The sequence below is a fragment of the Tenrec ecaudatus genome, chromosome 2 (assembly GCF_050624435.1).
Source record: "Tenrec ecaudatus isolate mTenEca1 chromosome 2, mTenEca1.hap1, whole genome shotgun sequence".
NCBI classification, from domain to species: Eukaryota; Metazoa; Chordata; class Mammalia; order Afrosoricida; family Tenrecidae; genus Tenrec; species Tenrec ecaudatus.
The window spans coordinates 76,707,877-76,728,987 of NC_134531.1; the positions used below are offsets into that span (position 1 = coordinate 76,707,877).

The 21,111-nt window shown below is 42.8% G+C and overlaps 1 protein-coding gene across 1 annotated transcript in view; it reads left to right on the forward strand.

Moving 5' to 3' along the window:
* CMYA5 (cardiomyopathy associated 5) overlaps positions 1 to 21,111 on the forward strand; it is a 117,793-nt gene that overhangs the window by 60,793 nt on the left and 35,889 nt on the right. The window contains exons 7-9 of the mRNA XM_075542663.1: positions 6,553 to 6,702; positions 11,041 to 11,187; positions 11,684 to 11,831. Of these exons, the coding sequence (XP_075398778.1) occupies positions 6,553 to 6,702; positions 11,041 to 11,187; positions 11,684 to 11,831 (445 nt within the window). The remainder of the gene's footprint in view (positions 1 to 6,552; positions 6,703 to 11,040; positions 11,188 to 11,683; positions 11,832 to 21,111) is intronic.

Here is a 21,111-nt window from a genome sequence, read left to right on the forward strand (position 1 = left end):
GGCTAGAGTATACCTCTTCTCTAATCAACCTTACCCTTGATCATTTCCCACCAGGCCTGCCACTCCCCCTTCTCTACCCTTTGGGGTCCCATGTTTTTCCCTTGTCCCTGGGTTTGTTAACACCACTTCCTTACCCCCCCTACCCCCCACCCCAAGTCCCCCCGGAACTGTCGGTCCCGTTGTTTTTCCTCCCGATAGTTCATCCAGCCTGTCCTATTCAGACAGACCTGTGGAGTCACTAACATGCACGAAAACTAGACAGAGGAACACAAAGCAACAGTATATAACCGGACAACAAAACAACCAAAACAAACCACTGAAAAAGAACAGAACAAAACAGTTCACAAGAGAAAAGCTTGTAGTTAGTTCAGGGATCTTTGCTGGCCCTTAGGAGCGTTTTCCAGTCCAGTCTGTTGGGGCACCACGCCCTGGCCCCAAAGTCCACTTTCAGCATTCCCTGGGGACCTTGCCACTCCATTCCCTTGCTGTTCCGCTGCACTCCCCCAGTGCATTGCCTCGGTGTGGTGGGATCAGGTCAGGTGCAATTCCCACACTGTGTCTCCGGTGCTGTCCCCTGTATCGCCCTTAGTCACTGAGGGGCATCATGGCTCATAGTAGGGCCAGCCATGATCTTTCCTTTTAAAGTAGGATTTCGCTCCTTTTCTTCAGCCCCGCCCATTTATTATTTTACTTATTTTCTGACAGTTTTATTGGCACATAATCCATGTATCAAACACATGATTTGCTTCATGCTAGCAGCCAGGTGTAGAAGGAAAAGTAAATCAAGCCTTTCTGTCTGTGTTGAAGAGTTTTCCTTGAGAACGGTTTCCCCTTTTTAATTCAGTTAGCTCCCCCACGCCCCAAACAAAGCCTCAGCTTACAGAACTAACAGCTCAGCATCATGCTCTGTAGCCCGGAGCCTCCCACTCAGCTGTCAGAAGCATCCTGCCAGCTCTTCAAAATATTTTTTAATATGCTATTTTAACCAACAAGACAATGAAATTTAGTTAGACTGCTCAGAGATGTTGTGTTTCTGCGAAGTTACCAAAGTTACTGTACCGTGTATGTAACTGGTCTCCTGAAAAGAGGCTCTAGACTTCTCAAATCACCTTAAAGTCTTAGAGGCATAGAACAGCTGCTTGAAAAAAAGTTGACAGTTCACTATCAATTGTGTGTAGGAAGGGCTTTAATAAAGAAGACCTGGTAGCCTGGGGATTATGCATTGGGCTGCTAACCACAAGGTTAGCAGTTCAAAACCACCAGTCAGTCCCTCTCTGGGGAGTGGAAAGCTGAGGGTTTCTACTCTCGTACAGAGCTACTGTCTTAGAAACCCTGCCCTATCGGGTCACCATGAGTCAGAATTGACTTGATGGCTGTGAGTTTTTTGAGGGCTGGTCAAAAGGTAACTGTGTCTTTACAAAAAGAAAGAAAGAAAGAAAGAAAGGGGGTGGAATTGGGTGGGGAACACACTATAAAGTGAAAATTTCAGTCGTTTACCCTAATGGGTTTTCTCCAGAATTGTCTCCAAACAAAAGGATGTTTTCTCGTGATGTCTCTTAGAGGCCCTCGAATACAGCAGACTGGCATGAAGACGTTCTTATTAACAGCAGATCTGTTGCTTTCAAGGGATTCGCGATATGCTGTTGTTTATTTAGAATTTCTAAATACCTGTCAGGCAACGAGAGGTCATTGTATGTTCTTGGAAGTCACAGGGCCAAATGGTCATACAGTGTTAATGGTGAAGGCAGAGGCAGCCCAAGGGCGGACCAGGGGTTGGAGGTGGGTCTCTAACAGAGAAAATTCTCTGCACAGGTGTTCATTTTGTGAATGTGGCTGCTTCTCAAATATAATGTCTGACCGGGCACCTGAAACTAAGTAGAGCAAAGGATGTGACTTCTCCAGTGGGCATGAGGGCAAACAGTGATTGCTGCTGACACGACACCTGACATGTGGAAAGAGAAGAATGGCATACCCTCTGATCTCACATCGACCCTAGGGTAGGCTTTATTATCATCGCCATTTGATGGGGAAGAGCACTTGCAATCAGAAGTGTCACATTACCCAAGACCACACGGCGAGTCAGGGTGTGTGGGAAGTGTGGCCTCAGAGTCTTTGCGCTTAACCCTGCTCCCCACAAAGGAGGCAGTCACTGCCGTGCATGGTGTGAACACGCCCCAGGCTTGCTTGGCTCTGACTCCCAGAGGATGTTTGAGAGCCGAGTTGATTGGAAATCCATAGATTCTGGTCTTAGGACTTGAAGTCTAAGTGGATCTACTTCTTAGCTTGCCAAATGTGAAGAGTCTCGGTGGCCACGCTCTGTCAGGCAGATGGACATTCTTGGGCTGAACTTTTTATAGCCAATGCCGTAACCACCCAAACCCAACCCACTGTCACTGAGTCCATTCTGATCACGGCGACCCTCCGGACAGTTTCTGAGGCTCTGGATCTTTACTTCAAAATTCCACGTAGCCTTTTTGGATGTCACGACTACTCAAATGTATTATGATAGAAGAGTAAAACAGCCTTAGTCTGGTGGTCTTCGACCGGATAGGAGTTGTAAAGCCAGTCATTGTTATTAGATTGTATCCGTAAGATAGTCTCATTCCCTTTGAAGTTTTAGAATGCTTCAAAAAGCATTTCCTTCTTCTTGATAAGGCTGTTAATGCCAATGCTTTTTAGGCCAGGAGCACTTTAGGTGACAAATTATTCCAGCCACATGCTTTAATTCCTTATCACTGGTCTTTATGAAAAGCAGGAGATGTGGTAGACTTCTGTGTTTCTATTTTTGGTTGTTGGTGTTGCCAGGGATGGCTTTTTAAGTTTGTGAAGCAATCCCTACAAAAAAGCAAGAGAGAGAGAAATGAAATGCTCTCCCATAGTAAAGTCAGATGTAATAAAAAAATAAGCAGCTATGGCTTAAAGTATCATTCATAGAACAAAGAGGGATTTTCATTGTTCATGCCTCAAGGTGTTCTCCAACATTGCCTGAAACACAATTAGGCAATTATTAGAGTTTCTACTTGCCTCGTACAGAAACGTAGACAACATGAAAATTTATGGAACTCCCTTTTTCTGGACAGACTTCTGTAGGATGTGACATCCATCTCCTGCCGGGAAGAAAAATAAAAACGTTCAGAGAATGAGGAGAGGTCTCGAACCAACATCAGTTCTTGAGGACACCTGTCCTCTCTGTCTCACCTCAGTGGCGTGTCTGATTTGCCAAATCATGGATCCCCAAGTCAAACCCTCCTAAGGGAGTTTCTTCCTTCTCTTGTATTTTCTGTGCTCCCTTCAAAATTATTTGGCTTTCTGCATGATAGCACCTTAGGACCCTTGAAAAATTTAGCCTTACAGTAGCCATTTGACAAAAAAGGAAATAGGCCCAAAGAGATTGAGTGATTCACCTACGGTTCTACAGTCGAGGCTGTAGTTTGAGTTCTTGTTCAAAATCCTTTCTCGACATCATACCAAACTAAAAGGTTTCAAGTTGATTCTAACACATAGCGACTCTATATATAGATTTTTGAGGCGGGGCATCTTTATCAGAAGAGTCCGCCTTATCTTTCTCCTTCAGAGTAGCTAGTGGGTTTGAACTATCAGCCTTGGGGCCACTAGCCTAAAGGCTAATCCATACTACCCATTTTTATACAAACTCTTCTATTCAAGGAATCACATTGCTTGAATTCCTCTAAGCCCTTTATTTGACTGTGATTTTTAATACTACTAGGGTGACAATAACCACAAGTCATGGATAGACACTTTTGTGACTGGTTATATGTCAGGAACATTATTTCGCTTTCTACAACAATCCTGTCTGCTAGTGGCATTGGTGTTTTCTCATTTAGAGATGGCAAGGCTAAGGTAATATCCCTAGTAACGGAGACATCCAGGTACAATCTTAGACTAGCTTCTCTGCTCTTGGAACCCATGAACTTGACGCCTCTCCTAGCTGTTTCTCATCTTTCATAGCTGTGTATTCCTTCGGCTCTTTGCATCTTTATTGAATCTGTGTCAGTCTGGGTATGCTAGAGAAACAAATGCACAGCAACTCATATACAAGAGAGAGTTTTATATAAAGGCTAAGTGCGCATCAAGAAAATATCCCAACCCAGTGCTTCTCAAGTCCACAAGTCCAACATTAACCCACTAGCCCATCTGTCCAACACCAATCCACAAAGTCCTCCTCCATCTCACAAAACAGACGCAATGATGCCGACTGCAGGATGAAAGCCAAGTCAGTGAATGTGTAAGCATCTCAGCGCTGGCAGGGGTCTCCACACAGCTGCTCCAGCACCCAGGGCTGCATCAGGGTAGGTCCATGCAGCTTCTCCTCAGGGATGTCTTGCAGGAAGTCAGCCTTGCCAGCTGAAGCAGGGAACTGCTAAGGCAGCTGTACCCTGGTCCAATTATCACAAAATAAGAGCTCCGAGAACTAGAAAGGCGAGGCTCACTGGGCCATTCATTCCTCTGCCCTTCAATTAACCAACCCCGCATGTGTTTATCAGCCAGGTTGGCACAATAAACTAACTAACTCAGAATCTTTTTGGTTTAGCTTATTTGATTTCATTCTTTGCACCTATTTATTTTTCATTTTCATCTTTCAATTGAACTGAACTTTGTGTCAATTTTTAATAAAATTGTCTATAAACACTTGGCCCATGTTACTTCAGTAATTTTAACTCTCAGAAATTGTCAACTTGTGAAAAACAAAACAAAATAAAACAGAGCAATAAATTTAAAACATTGCTATCTTTCCAATGATGGGAATAACATTTTTCTCTAATTTTCAAAAATATGTTCAGTGATTTTCATCTCATAAATTTTGGAGGAGAATTGTATAGGAACTGATTTATGGTGTTAAATGTAACATTAGCATTCAATAAGCATAATTATAAGCTTTTATAATCGCTAGTAAAACACTGGAGAATATTGTTATCTTTAAAATTCAGAGCAATGGAGTTGGGCTCCAAGTCTTAAATTAATTAAACTACATTTGAATCAGTTATTAGAAATTTTACCTCCTGTGCAATTCTTACATAAATTAGAGAAGCATCTGTATGTTTAGCCATTTAGGAAGAGGAAGTAGATAGTAGATTCAGAAAGCATCTTTTGATCATTCATTCATGGATGCCTTCTCAGCCTGGAGAAGGAAGAGTGGGAAGGACAGCTGAAAAGAACTTCCTTTCCCTCTGCGGTGACTGTACATTCTGTCTGATGTGTAGAAGACAGTGCTGGTTGTCTAACAAAGCACACCCAAGTTTGTGTTTTGATGGAAAACCAACTTAGTTGATGTGTCCTCTAACACCGAAGTGGGCATCACTGTCCCCTGGGGAGCACTGGGATGATGCAGAGGGGCTACAGAAGCAGATGCTTACCTCACTTTATCCTACACAGAAAACTTTTTCACCGCTAGGAGGACACAGACTAATTATTTTCCTGAAATGGGTGTGGTAGGCCAAATAAGTTTGGAAACCTATGCAATCTGTAAGTGTATCGCTCTAAATATAGGATTCTAGAAAGCCAAAAACCTACTGCCATTGAGTGGACTCCTGGCAACCTTATAGAACTGGCCAGTGACCTTATAGAACTGACCTGTGTGGTTGACAGACTGTAAGTCGGTGGTTCGCAACCTGTGGGTCACGACTCTTTGGGGGGGGTTGAAAGACCTTTCACTGGGGTTGCCTAAGACCATTGGAAAATACATATTTCTGATGGCCTTAAAAACCAAGACACTGCTCCTCTATCTGGCTTCAGGCGGATCCCCCCACATGCAGATACACCCACATATGAGTACCTGGGGTGGAGACTGTTACCCATGCTACACCATGCTTCAAAACAAAAATTCATCTATTTGTCATTAGCAATAAATATTTAACAATATATAATGACATATTTTTTGTGTTTTATCACTACGCTTTAATTATGGTCAATTTGTAATAATGAAAAATGCATCCGGGATATCAGATATTTACTGACGATTCATAACAGTAGCAAAATTACAGTTATGAAGTAGCCATAAAAATAATGTTATGGCTGGGTATCACCACAACATGAGGAACTGTATTAAAGGGTTGCAGCATGAGGAAGGTTGAGAACCACTGCAGTAACTTATCAGAGTAGAAAGCTTCCTCTGTATCCTGGAGAACTTTCAAACCCATCTCAAGACCACCATGCCAGTTGACCTCATTTAGAGATTGACTTTCATCTATCTCTATGTGTATGAGTTGTGCACATGTACACAAGCGTAAGAAGTATTCGGGAGGAATATACACACAAACAACAGTGGTTGCCTCCAAGGAATAAAAGTGGGGCTGATGGATATTTGGATCAATGAAGCTCTCCCACCTTTGACTCTGTATGAATAGTTCTGTTTGATTTTTAAGAATCATGCATATGTGACTTTTGCAACATCAACGACAATAAATATATATCTAGATGCACTTACACACACATTTGCACCTATATGGAAAAGCGGAATTAAAAGATACTGGAATTTTCACATATTGATCAATAAAAATAACATTCTTGTTATAAATCCTGCTTGTATTCCAGTTCCACAGCCTCCTAGATTGGAACCCCAGGAACCAAATTCTGCCACAAGCACAACGATTGCAGTTTATTGGAGCGTGAACAAGGAGGATGTCATTGACGCGTTCCAGGTTTACTGCATGGAGGAGCCGCAAGAAGAGCAAGAAGCAAATGGTAGGTGGTGATTTGTAATAGGCACATACATTTGTAGTGGACACACGTGTGTATTTCTGCATTGTGACTTGAAACTTTTGAGCTTGTATACATTATGACTCTTCCCATTAGGTCTTTATAAGAATATGGGCTAATATGGGACTTATGGACTTGATCTGAACTGGGCGGGCATGTTTTCTGTATATACAATTACTCTTTAATATAAAGCTCTCTCTTTTTATTTTGTAACTTTAATTTTATTCTTTGGGGACTCTTACAGCTCTTATCACAATCCATACATATATCTATTTTGTCGAACACATGTGTATATATGCTGTCATTTTTTTCAAAACATTTTCTTTCTACTTGAGCCCCTGGTATCAGCTTCTCATTTTCCCCCCTCCCTTCCTGCTGAACCCTTCCTGCCCACTGCCCCCTTGATAGTTTATAAATTAGTCTTTTATTTTTCTTCATGTCTTACACCAACTGCTGTCTCATTTCACCCACTTTTCTGCTGTCCGTCCCTCTGGGATGGGGGCCATACATTGATCATTGTATGGTCAATGTATGGTCAGTTCCCCCTTACTCCCCCCACCACCCTGCACCCTCTCCCTCCTAGTATCGCTGCTTCCCTTATGGGTCCTGAGGGGTTTCTCTGTTCTGGATTCGCTGTGTTGCGATAAAGCCCTTTCTTACACACATGAGGGCCTCTGGATTTGTTTCTCTAGTCATCCTGGACTAACACAGTCTGTTCCTGGTCTGGTTTTAGCTGCTGATATGGAGTTTCTGCATTGTGTCTTCCCAGTGTAGTCAATTTGATTTCAGTGTATTCCATCTGGGGAAGTCCATGTGTATAGTTGCCTTTTTTGTTGTTGAAAAAAGTTATTTTTTATGAACAAGTTGTGGTTTTGCAAAATTCTATCATGTGATCCCCAGCTTCATTTCTATCATCCAGTCCATATTTTCCAACTACTGTTCCTTCTTTTTTGTTTCCAGACTTTGCATGACAATCATCAATAGCTATCAATACATCTTGGGTGCCTGTTTGATCAATTTTAGGCTGAAGTCACTAGTAGTATTGTTCAATTTCTTCACTAATTTTTGTAGTTGGTGCATAAATTTTAATAATAGGTGTATTGATTGGAGTTCCATGAAGATATCTAGATATAATCTGATCATAGCTAGCATTGTATTTTATGATGGATTTAGCAAGATCCTTTCTGACAGGGAGTGTCACATCATTCCTCTTGATTGTGTTATTCTCAGCTAGTAAATCATATCATTTTCTGCAACAAAAGAGCCAATACCATTTCAGTTCATTAATGCCTATGATCTCGATCACCACGCATGCTTTCTATTTCATCCCTGACCACTTCCAATTTTCCTAAATGCATACTTTGCACATTCCAAGTTCCAATCATTAGAACATCTTTGCAGCTATTTCTCTTACCTGGAGTTGTACCCCATCAGCAAAGGAAGATCCAGAAGCTCCTCTCGCACAGGCTTTTACCTGACTCATCACCATAGTCAACTCCCCTCCAAGAAAGCAGATCCTGTTCAGCCTCCTTGCACGTGCCCTAGACGCAAGGGGCCCAATGTTCTCCTCCCTATAGTTAGGCTTTCCCTGTTTGAAAATGCTTCGGAGCTTTGCATCAGATTTTCAGTTGCTTCTTCCTCTGACTTGAAGAGGTGAGTCCTTTTTTTAAAAAAAAAATCATTTTATTGGGGGCTTATACAACAACAATCCATCCATCGGTCCATTGTATGTCAAGCACATTTGTACCTTTGTTGTCCTCATAATTCTCAAAACATTTGCTTTCTACTTAAGCCCTTGATATCAGTCCCTCATTCCCCACCTTCTCTCCCCGATCCCCCCTCCCTCATGAATCCTTGATAATTTATAAATTATTATTATTTTGTCATATCTTACACCGTCCAATGTCTCCCTTCACCCACTTCCCTTTTGTCCACCCCCCAGGGAGGAGGTTATATGTAGATAATTGTAATTGGTTCCCCCTTTCTATTCCATCTTCCTTCCACCCTCCAGTATCACCACTCTCAGCACTGGTTCTGAAAGGATCATCTGTCCTGGATTCCCTGTGTTTCCAGTTCCTATCTGTACCAGTGTACATCCTCTGGTCTAGCCAGACTTGCCATATAGAATTGGGATCATAATAGTTGGGGGGGTGGGGGAGGAAGCATTTAAGAACTAGAGGCAGGTTGTATGTTTCATTGTTGATACACTACACCATGACTGGATCGTCGCCTTTCCACAACCCTTCTGTAAGGGGATGTCCAGTTACCTACGGATGGGCTTTGGGTCCCCACTCTGCATTCCCACTCATTCACAATGATATCATTTTTTATTCTTTGATGCCTGATACCTGATCCAATTGACACCTCATGATCACACAGGCTGGTGTGTTTCTTCCATGTGGGCTTTCTTGCTTCTGAGCTAGATGGCCGCTTACTTATCTTCAAGCCTTTAAAACCCCAGACACTATGTCTTTTGATAGGCGAGCACCATCAGCTTTCTTCGCCACATTTGTTTATGCACCCGCTTTGTCTGCAGCGATCATGTCGGGAAGGTGAGCATCATGGAATGCCAGTTTAATAGATCAAAGCGTTCTTGCATTGAGGGAGTACTTGAGTGGAGGCCCAGTGTTCATCTGCTACCTTAATATTAACCTATAAATATATGCACATAGATCTATTTCCCCATCCTCATATATAAATATATTTACATATGCACATGTCTGTATTTAGACCTCTATATATGCCCTTGCCTCCTAGTTCTTTCCTCTATTTCCTTTCACTTTCCTCTTGTCCCACTATCATGTTCTGCCTTCATTTGGGTTTCAGTAATTCCTCTCAGTTACATTGCCCTTGATCAAGCCCTACCAGGCCTCCTACACCATCCTCATCACTGATTTTGGATCACTTGTTGTTCCCCTGTCCCTGGGGTTGTTAACACCACTTCCTTTCCCTCACCTGGCCCTCTCCCATGTCCTCCAGAACTGTCAGCCCCATTGTTTTCAGGAGAGAATTTTTTTGTGAGTAAGCCAGATTGGACCCAAGTGCCAAGTGCACAGAATAGTATGGAGTAACATTTACTCCTAAAATAGGAATGGTAAACCATTTAAAAAGGAAAATGTCTTGGGTAATCAAAATTACATCTTAAAGTAGGCTATAGGTGTACCAGGAGGGTAAGAGGAAGGTGGGGAGAAAGAGACAACTGATCACAATGATCTGCATATAACCCCCTCCCGGGGGACGGACAGCTGAAAAGTGGGTGAAGGGAGACATTGGGCTGTGTAAGACATGAAATAACAATCGTTTATAAATTATCAAGGGTTTGGGAGGGAGGGAAGGAGGGAGGGGGGAAAACGAGAAGCTGATTCCAAGAGTTCAAGTAGAAAAGAAATGGTTTGAGAATGATGGTGGCAACAAATGTACAAATGTGCTTGACACAGTGGATGGATTTATGGATTGTGATAAGACTTGTATGAGCTCCCAATAAAATGATTTTTTTTAAAAAAGTAGGCTATCACCTACGAAATTGCTCTCAGCATTTTTATAAACTGTGGAAGAGTCTTCTGTGAAGAATGTCACACATTGTTCAAGGGACACAACCAGCTTTGAACTTGGAAGAACCACTTGCCATCAAGTTGACTTTGACTCAAGGGGCCTCGTGTACTTCAGAGGTGGAATTCTGTTCCTTCGGGTGTTCATGGCAGGGCCTTTGGGAAACTGATCACAAGACCTTTCTTTCACGGTGCTTCTGGGTGGGTTAGAACCACTGATCTTTTGGTTAGGAGCTGCGTGCCTAGTTTTGCCACCCAGGGTCTTCTGGAAAGTCAGTGAGTGTTAAAATGGTTTATTAATCTGTAAAATTGATCTGGAGTAACATAAGTTTTGAAAACCTGGGGTTGTCCTTATTTTATGACATAGTCTCCAGAAACACTGGCAATGCTTCCTAAGAGTTTTCCTGAGTGTACACTACTGAGACTTAAGCTAGAATAAACTAGGCAATTTTCTTATTTGCTCTTGGAACAAGTTCCTCTAATAGTGGTATATGAAGCTTAGAATTTTATTAATATGCTAATATTTTCTGTTAAGTGTTCCCAATTAACAATACTGTGTCATTCTAAGCTTTGTTTTCCAGAATAATATTGCTCTTTTTAAAGCATTCTAAAGTGCTACCTATCATATAACATCTGTAAGAATTTATCACCTTGCGTTTTCTACTGAAATAAGTTGTAACCCACTTTTTGTCCATTCCCCACCCCACCGCCGTAACTATAACTCCCAATTAACTTTGAGAGAGACCTTATCGTTAATGACTGTGCTTTATGCTAGAATTGGTGGAAGAGTACAGAGTGACGGTGAAAGAAAGCTACTGCATTTTTGAAGATTTGGAACCTGACCGATCTTATCAAGTGTGGGTAATGGCTGTGAACTTCACTGGATGTAGCCTTCCCAGCGAAAGGGCCATTTTCAGGACAGGTAAGGGGATATGAGGAAACAATCCTCAATGCTTCGCTGACTCTGAACTCTGCCATGTGTCCTGTAGGGCACTGGGGCTACAATCATGAATAAGACTGCTCCCCTGTTCTCAAGAATTTTTAAAGAGATATTTATTGAGCACCTATTTAGGGCAAGCTCGATGCTATGTTTTGGACAAAGGGTAGGCGATAGGAAGCTTTCTTTTCAGTTGTTTGATACACACACACACACACACATATATACACACATACACACATTACATATAACAGCTTTGGTAAATGTATAGAAAGTTAACACGAGATTTATCTGTTTGAGGATGGGTGAGGATTGGCCAGTGGTTGAGAGGAGGAAGACTTTTCACTGCATAAATGTTAATACTTTTGGGATTTTCAACCCAGAATGTACTCTAATTAAGTGTTCAATGAAAGCATGCCCAACCATTCTTCCCAACGTGTCAAGGAACCAGCCCTGGTATTGCTTCACTCTCTCTTTGCAGCCCCTTCCACCCCTGTCATCCGAACCGAGGACTGCACTGTGTGTTGGAACACGGCCACCGTCCGATGGCGGCCCGCCACCCCAGATGCCACGGAGACCTACACTCTGGAGTACTGCAGACAGCGCTCTCCTGAGGGTGAGGGTCTCAGGTAAGCACCCATCTCTACTGGCATACCCCTCTCAGAGCTGGGTGCTTAGAGGGGCCCCAGAAGGGGGCTCAGGGCTCGAAGATTGTCGGAATCTCTGCTCACAGAAGAAGAGCTTCCTGAAACGCTGCTGAGCTAATTAAGCTGTTGATTTGCTTTGTGGCTCCGGCACTATTCATCAATGCACGTCAGTGTGTAATAAGAACACATGATATGATGCAGAGTAATAACTCCCGTGAAAGAAAAATGCATGCACATCTTAATAAGTTTGAACAGCCTTTGGAGTATATTTAACTTGATTCATTAGATAGCATTTATGCATATTTTAGTGCACTTTTTACTAGTTCTATCAGAATAGGTACCGCCTTACTCAGGAAATGAATAGTGAGTTTGTGTATAACATAAATCGGAATATCTCCTTGATAGATTGGTAATATAAAGGAGGTAATTATATATATATTATCACAAAGACATACCCATTTCTCGCAAAACATGAAGAATCTAAAGAGATACTTAGAGGAAAAAAAAGAAATGGGAACACCTCTCACCACAATTATGAAGCTGAAGTTTATTAATACAGGGCAGTCATCCCATCGGCATCTGGTCAGTCTTCACCGACCCTGGAGGTGCAATCACGCTAACCAAGCATCTTCAGGTTCCACCAGGAATACTCAGATCCCTATGAGTAACACGTAGATTGTGACTGAGACATTTTTAGTTGTTGTTTTTTAACCAAGTTTACTGAGAAAACTATTTTGGTACGTTATGGAATTTAGGAGTGATGACATGAAATGAGACAGCTCTTTAATAAAGTGCACTATTTAAGTTCTTGATTGTCATCGCGATCAATCAACAGCTATTTACTTCGTTAAGATGTGAGGTTTCATATGACTGAGCAATAATTATAGTTTCTTTCAAGTTTGTGAAGACAAGCTTCACAAAATAATAATCAAAGGATGGATTTATGTCAGGGGGGAAGTGTGTGGGTGGGATGTAGGCGTTTTAGTGGAAAATGAGAACATAGTAAATGTTCAAGGAACAGCATCTCTGTTAATGTTCTACGTGAGAAGAGGTAAACTCTGGTCCAGAAAAGAGGGAGGCATAGAGGAATAGACAGTTGCTGAATTTTATTGTGCATCTACAATACATTCTCAAAACCCCTTTTCATCAATTGAATGCCAACTCATAGCAACCTAACTGGACAGGGTAGAACTGGCCCTGTGGCTTTCTGAGACTTACTCTTTACAGGAGTAGAAAGCCCTGTCTTGTTCCCGAGGCTGGTGATTTTGAACTGCTGACCTTGTGGGTCTCAGCCCAGTGAGTAAACACTAGGCCACCAGGTTAAATCCTCATGAGAACCCTGATTACTCACTTAGTCAAAAGCAATCATGGTGAGACACAATTTTATCATATTTAAACTCCATACTTCAAACCAACCCATAATCCAGTTTCCTTCGAGTTGATTTCACCCTCTGACGCCCTGAGATATGCCAAAGTCAAAGTGTGCTCCATGCTCTTTTCCTTGGCTGTGACCTTCAACTAGCAACAAGCTTTTGGTTAGTAGCCATCTAGAGCAGTGCTTTGCAACCTGGGGGTCGCGACTTCTTTGGGGATCAAACAACCCATTCACAGCCGTTGCCCGATTCATAATAGTAGAAAAAGTACAGTTATGAAGTATCAACGAAACTGATTTTATGGTTGGGGGCCACCACACATGAGCAACTGTATGAAAGGGTCATGGCATTGGGAAGGTTGAGAACCACTGCTCTAGGGACTCCCAAGCTGCTATCCGCCGATTCATGTCACTCCAGGGAGTCTTGACCCTTCTCTGTGAAGGATCCTGGATACCTGGAAAATACTCTCCATCAGGCCTGCCTGGGCCTTTGGACAATCTTTCCCACCATCTTCCACCACCAATGAGGAACATTCTGCTGGCACCGAGGCAAGATGAAATTGTTAAGGAGCGCTCTTAAGTGATTCATCCTCCTAATGCCATCAGTAGCCAGCTGGCGTTTGCATAAGTAATATTGTCACAGTTGGATACTTAACTCAGCAGAGATCTGGAAATGCCGGGCCTGGTACCATCACCTTGCTGGAGGGACCGTGAGGCCATCTCATCAGTGTGGCGACTGGGAAGTGGAAGGGGGGTGGAAGGGGAGACGGCATCCATTGAGGGCCTTCAACCTGCCAACCGCGGTGCTTCATCTCATTTAGTGCTCTCCTTAGCCCTAGGAATTGTTAAATGAGAGCAAGATTAAATAACTAGACTTAGAGCACGGATATATGAAGTGATAGAGAGTTGGGAGCTAGGACTCCAAGTCTGTTGTATTATTTCTGGCAGGTTTAAAACTCACATCAGTATGTCAGACTGAATAGCATGCCCCAGTGGTCGACAAATGAAGGTGGCCATAGATCCTTAATTTCCTTTTGTCAAATAAAAAACTCAGACGCAAGGAACAAATGCAGTACATTCAAGACCCTCTAGATTAATAGTCTTTTTTCTCCTGATAATCCTGGGCCCTCAAATAAATAAATAAAATTCCATTTGAGATTAACAGTGCATTCCAGGCAAACCTTTTTATCAAAGCCAAAAAATCCATGGCAGTTCCGTGCAGAGGGAACCAAAATACTGGTCATCTTTAACACTGAGCTGATTAAAACAAGGCTTATTTTTGAGACCTTGCCAGTGGGTTAAATTTTTTCTATTTTAGGAGTGTATATGCGGATAAACAGAAGCTTATAGTGAACAATATAAGGACCCTTCGTAATTGAATGGATAAAATCCAGCCAATTTAGAAGCGAAGGGAAATCCCCCATGCTGAGCTCTGTTGATTGTTGGGAGCAGCCTTGGCGATGAAGCAGTTTCCAATCAGGTGCTAAAGGAACTTCGGGGCCAGCAGGTACAATGGGGTTGTCCAATCTACCAGCCAGGGCTGACTCTTCAGCCTCTTGCTCCCAGTTGAGTGTAGCAATAGATAATTTTTGAAGCAAGAAATATGTTGGTGGCTACAAATTACCCCCGCATATACTTGCTAAGCCTATGGCTGACACATACCTCAGATCCATTCCTCACCAATGCAATGCAAAAAACTCTGCCTTAAATACTAGGCTGGCATCAATAACTGATATCCTACACACGATTGGGATCACCATCTTCCCTTTGGTTTTCTGCATGGCAGAGGACACGTTTCCTCCCTGAAAGTACAGCACATCATCTCGGCCCACCCTAGGCTCCATGAAGGCAGTTGTGGCCGAAGTGCCTGGAATGTTGTAGCTACTCAATAAACACACGTTACCTGAATGGCTAAACATCAAACATTAGACATATGATACTGAAACAAACAAGAACAGCGAGGCCAGCTTTGAAGATAATTTCTAATTCAAAATGGGAAAAAGAAACTCTGTGTTATCCAAGCAAAAAAAGGGTGCATGTCCTAACACTTAACCAAGGGATTGTTCTAAGTGTTTGCCTTCAAGTCTAGATGGGCTCACGGAGCTCTCAGAGATGCATAATAGAACTGTTCCCTAGGAGTTTCTGTAAGGACCCAGGTGGGCCTGACCCAAGGCTTATGGTATTTTAAATTGCATTTTATGAGTGTGAAGTTAGACCTTGAAGAAAGAAGACCATAGAAGAGTTGATGTATTTGAGTTGTGGCATTGGAGAAGAATATTGAAAATACCTTGGACTGCTAAAAGGACAAACCAATCTGTCTTGGAAGAAGTAAAGGTAGAGCGCTCCTTAGAGGCAAGGATGGCTAGACTTTGTCTTACATTCTTGGGACATATTGTCAGGAGAGACCAGTCCCTGGAGAAAGTCATCGTGTTTGGTAAAGTAGAAGAGCAGCAAATGAGAGGAAGGTCCTTGAGGAGATGGTGTGACACCTGGGCTACAACAATGGGTTCAAGCATAGGAACAATTGTGAGCCTGGTTGAGGACTGAGTGGGATTTTGTTCTGTTGTGCATAAGCTCGTTATGGCTCAGAATTGACTTGCTGGCACCTACCAGCAGCATAGGGATTTCAAGCTGTGATCATTGGACCTATCTTCCAAGATGTCTCTGGGTGGATTCAAACTACTAACATTTTGGCTAATAGCCAGCACTTAACCATTTGCACTTCCTATGGACTCAACCAATGATCAAACCCAAACCACTGCTTTCAAGTCAACTGTGTCTCCGATTAACCCTGTGGGGCCGAGGAGAATTGCTCCTATCAGGGTTTCCAAGGTTGTAAGTCTTTTCAGAAGCAGATTGCCATTTCTTTCTCCCGTGGAGCTGCTGGTGGGTTTAAGCTATCCACTTTCCAGTTAGCAGCCAAGCCCTTAACCACTGCCCCACCAAGGTTCCTTTTAACCTGGGGGTTGGTTTTGTTGATGAGTGCTGCCAGTTCAGTTCTGATTCATAGCAGCCCTATATGCAACTGCAGGAAACATCACCTAGTCCTACTCTCTCCTCCCAACCATTACTATATTTGAGCTCTTTGTTGTAGCCACTGTGTCAGTCATTTCATTGTCTTCTCTCTTTCACTGACCCCCTACTTGACCAAGCATCATGTCCTTCTGTCAGGCCGGTCTCTCTTGATGACACATCCATTTTCACTTCTCAGTAGCAGTATGGCTGACTTCTTCCAGGCCAGATTTGTTTGTTGTTCTGCCAGTGCATGGGACATTCGGCATGCTGCCCAGCATTAGAATGCAAAGCTATCCTTTCTTCTCCAGGCTCCCTTATTCATTGTCCAGCTTTCACATACTTATGCCTCTCCTGAAGGCACACTTTAGTCCTCAGAGTGACATCTCTGCTTACCATCACTCAAAAGAGGTCTTGAGCAGCAGATTCGCTCCATGCAACACATCATTGTTTCCTCAATTGCTGCTTTGATGAGTGTTGCTTATGAATTTAAGGACAAAATGAAATCCTTGCCATCTTCAATATTCTCTCATTTTATTATGATTTATGGGTCCGGTTGTAGGGATAGGAGTAGTTTAATCTGTGGACTGGAAATATTTTCATGGGTCCTAGGGAAAGACATTGAGAGTCTTGTTTATCCACTGATTTGATAACTTTGACATAGGTTCAAGGGTCTATGTCAAAACCCTGCGTTAAATCTGATCGAGTAATTGATTTGGAGCTCATTGAAGAGGAATAAGGTAATCAAGGATTACTTCTTTTTCATAAGTCCTGTTGGTGCAATAGCTATGCACCCAGCTGCTTACTGAAAGGCTGCCTGTTTCCACCCACCGGCAGTAGCTCTGCAGGAGAAAAGACTTCATGATCTGTTGTCCAAAGCCTATGGAAAGCCTATGGGACCATTCCATTCTGTCATGCAGGATTGCTCTGAGCTGGAATCTATTCAATGGTGTACAACAACAACATCAGACTACAAATTGTGTAAGAGCAGGGATCTTATCTGTGCTGACATTCAATAAAATTCTACTTACTGACTCAGGAATGAATGAATAAATGAATTGGATCAGCCACTCTTCTTGTGCCCTCGCCCCCTCTGAATCATCTGACTAGAATTCCCATAGAGATGAGAAGGAACAAGAATGAGATCACACACCTTCCCTACCCTACTCCCTAAAATAACAGGCAATCTTAAAATCTCTGGACTCTGGAATAGGGAGAGACCATGAAACGAAGGGAGGAAGAGGGGCATCAATTTAAAACAAAACAAAGGGAGGGAGGGCATTGATTTGCATGTTGCCCCGCCCCCTTGGGAGTTGAATTTCAATCGGCAGAACAGACCTACACTATTTCCCTAGTATGATGGCCTCTAGATACTCCAATTTAAGACTCCGTGGTAGGTGTTGGAATAGGATGAACAGTCGTGCCCCCAGTTTCCATGGCACAGTGTCTGAAATAGACAAGCAATTGCCTCCATTCCACAATCCTCATGGAGAATATATTTGCATATTTTTGTGTGTGGGCACTGCTCTCCCTCTCAGTAGTCGACCTCTATTGGGATTGGAGGTGGGCGGGAGTGACAATCCCTGGCTGTGTGAGGCGGGGCGGGGGCTACTCCTCACCCTTTCCTGCGTTTCTTTGAATGCTCTCCTCAGGTTGGGTGGGCTCAAAACAATTCCCCACCGCTCTTGCTGTTTCCTCAGCTGTTCAGTCTCTCCTGTGTGGAGAGAAGTCAGCAGAACTGTGGGTGGAGGAGGGAAAACTGAGAGAAATATAGTACAGGGATTAGCTGTGTGGGCTGTGCAGAGAGAAGCTGTGTATTGAATGACAAATCTGTGAGACTCAATATGCTACAAAAACAGTGAACTTCCCGCTCCTTAGTCCTGGCCAAGTCGGTCTCTTTTTCTGAACTTGCTTAGTAAGCTTCAGCCGCATAGGAGATGACTGACCAAAGGTGGGCAATCAGTGATTTACTCTTTCCTGGCACGAGTGGGTAAGGGAGGAAGTCATTCTGCTCATGGTTGCTTCACAGGAGGAAAGATGAAGGGTCCCTGCCATGGTGTGGGCACAACTCATGGAGTAAATAAGAATCAAAGGCCAATTTTTATAATGGATTTCTTCCCCATGCCCAGAGTCCCTCTGCAGGGAGCCCTTGGAAGAGGGAGTTACAGGAAGTGGTTTGACTTTCCAGTATTGTGGGTGTTTACCTTTTCCCAAACGAAATATTCCCAAATGAATCTAAGTTGACTTTCATCATTTAAAATCACATACACCTCCTGGTTACGTAGTAAAACCTCAGCCAATGGAAGTCCAAACTGCTTTCTCATTTTTAGCTTCTCTTCCATCAGTTTCCAAAATGTATTCAAGTTGTTCACTGTAAAAGACCCAGACATAATAGAATCATGAAAACATTTCTATTTTAGCCAGCTATTGCCGGGATGAGGAGATCGTATTAGAGTACAGTTTGAGAACAGCACCTCAATGGTATATAAAATTTAGATCTGAACTTCCTACAAGCTTAGGCAAAACCAGGCAAGAGGGGGAGAGAGTAAGATGGAGGAAGAAAAGGATTACATAACTCATCTCTTTTTTAAAAAGGAAGCATAACATTTCACCAAGAGAGACAATTATATTTCTTGACATTCAGCTCTAAGAAGAATTTTTAATGTAGGCCTTTATATAAAGGCTATTGAACAAGATAAAAGTGATTGTCTTTAGGAACAGTTTTTAAAAATGCAAAAACAGATCCTGTGCAACCATTGCTTAGACTGCATCTAAACATAATCTTAAACTATGGCTTGGTGCATATAGTTCTGTGGGGGTCTCCAGCAATTGTCCACTTATGTGGCCTGGAAGTGATGAAAGAAAACTTAAATAATCCAGAGGAATGAACATTACCAAACTACTGGGATTCTTCACCTGAAATATAAATAGCATCATTTAAGCTTTAGCAGGTAATTATACTCAGTGCTGTCGAGTCCATTATAGCTCATAACATCCCTACAGAACAGAGTTAAACTGCTCCCTAGGGTTTCCAAGACTGTGTATCTTTATGGGAACAGATGGCCTCATCTTTCTCCCAAGGAGCAGCTGGAGTGTTTGAACTGCTGACTTTGAGGTTAGCAGCCCGACACTTAACCCACAGCACACCAGGGCTCCTGATAGAAAAAAACAGAAGTCCAGAATTCTTCTACTAGAATGTTTGGCTTATTTAGACTGTGAGAGACTCTAACTCCAGGAAAACCTAAGTCCTGTGGCTACTAATACTCAGCCATCATTCTGTACAATGTTATGAAATGATAGCTTTGTTCTTATGAACAGTCTTCATGACACCCCCATTTATCCAAAGAAAAGCAATCCCTTCAAAAATTATATTTACTATGCTTTCTTTTAAAGGAAAAGTATAAGCATCTAAAATATTTTTCTTCCCAATTCTGATTTAAGTAACAATTATCATCTTAAACAAGAAGACCCATATCTCCCGTTAAATGCCATTTTCTAGAAATAGCTCTTCCCATGGTTATAAGTGGTTACCTGCCCTTGGAGTCATCCTGGCGAGAGTCATCAATTACAGTACTTTTCTTCTTGTTCCCTCCCACCCATTGCGGTTTTTCCATCTTATTTTGTGGGTGGGGAGAGGGGTCTTTTTCTTTTAACTTCTATTTGTTACAAGTGAGTTGGGTGAAATGTTATTGAGCAAACTGATTTTCCATTCAACAGTGTATGCACATGTTGATTTGGGATGTTAATTGCAATTCCCATAGGTAACATCATTCACCCTACTTCCTCCTTGAGTTTCCTGTTCTCCTTTTTTCCTATCCCTTCCTTCCTTGTTGGTCTTTTCCTTTATTTGAAGTTGTTCCATTGTTTCTCCTTCTCCTTCTCCACCCAGGACCTCCTATTGTGATCCCTTGCATGGTGGCTCACAGTGGGAACTGTGCACCATGTAGTGCCTCTGATTTTAAGGTCATGGAGGCTGAGGGTCTGGTGGTCTCCAAGCCCTTTGGACTAATCATTTCCTTACATCTTTGATTTCTTCATTCTTCTTTGCTTTGGGTGGGGAGAGACCCAATGGTTGCACCTTAGTCTCCACTATTTTATGATTGTTTCCTAAACATAATTGATCAGAAAATTCAAGTGGACTGCTTGTCAGACATGTAGCTTCACAGATTCCTTCTGAAGGGATTCTGAGGGTTGGGAGACACTTCCTCAGGGGCTTGATTCCACTGGGTCCTGCAGTGTGCTTCCTCTTGGTTCACGCGCAGTGCTTGGATGTGGGGGCTGTAAATAGGAATGCCAGCGAGAGCCGACTGTGTTTTTAAAAACCACTCATACTTAGCCCTCTGAGTGACAGTACCATTGTTAAGCTGCCTGTAGGAGCCTTGTGCCACCTTCCTCCACATTGTACACATGGCACTCCCCTCCGCTGAGAGAAAATATACTGAGAGTCAGGTCTTAGACATGGCAATACAGAGAAGGCCCACTTCTCATGATGACCAGCTCTCCAGCTCTCCATCCGCACGTGTGCATTTCTTTCCATCCTGCACAACCTGTTGAATTTTCAGATTCCTAGGGGTCCTACCGTATATACTCGTGTATAAGCCAAGTTTTTCAACACAAAAAATGTGCTGAAAAACTGGGGTTTGGCTTATACACGGGTCAGTGGTACCCCAGTGAGGTGTAACATCTCGCTGGTGATTGCCGTTCCTCAGCTGTTCATTCAAAGCCCCGCTGACACTGCAGGGTTTTGAATGCTTGTTTACTCACATCTAACCAATCAGAGCCGTCCTATGACATGGACAGCTCCAATTCGCAGAAGCACCCATAGTGTTCACTTACGCTGGCAGCTGAACTGGTAAGGTTGTGTCTGTGGCTCCCTCC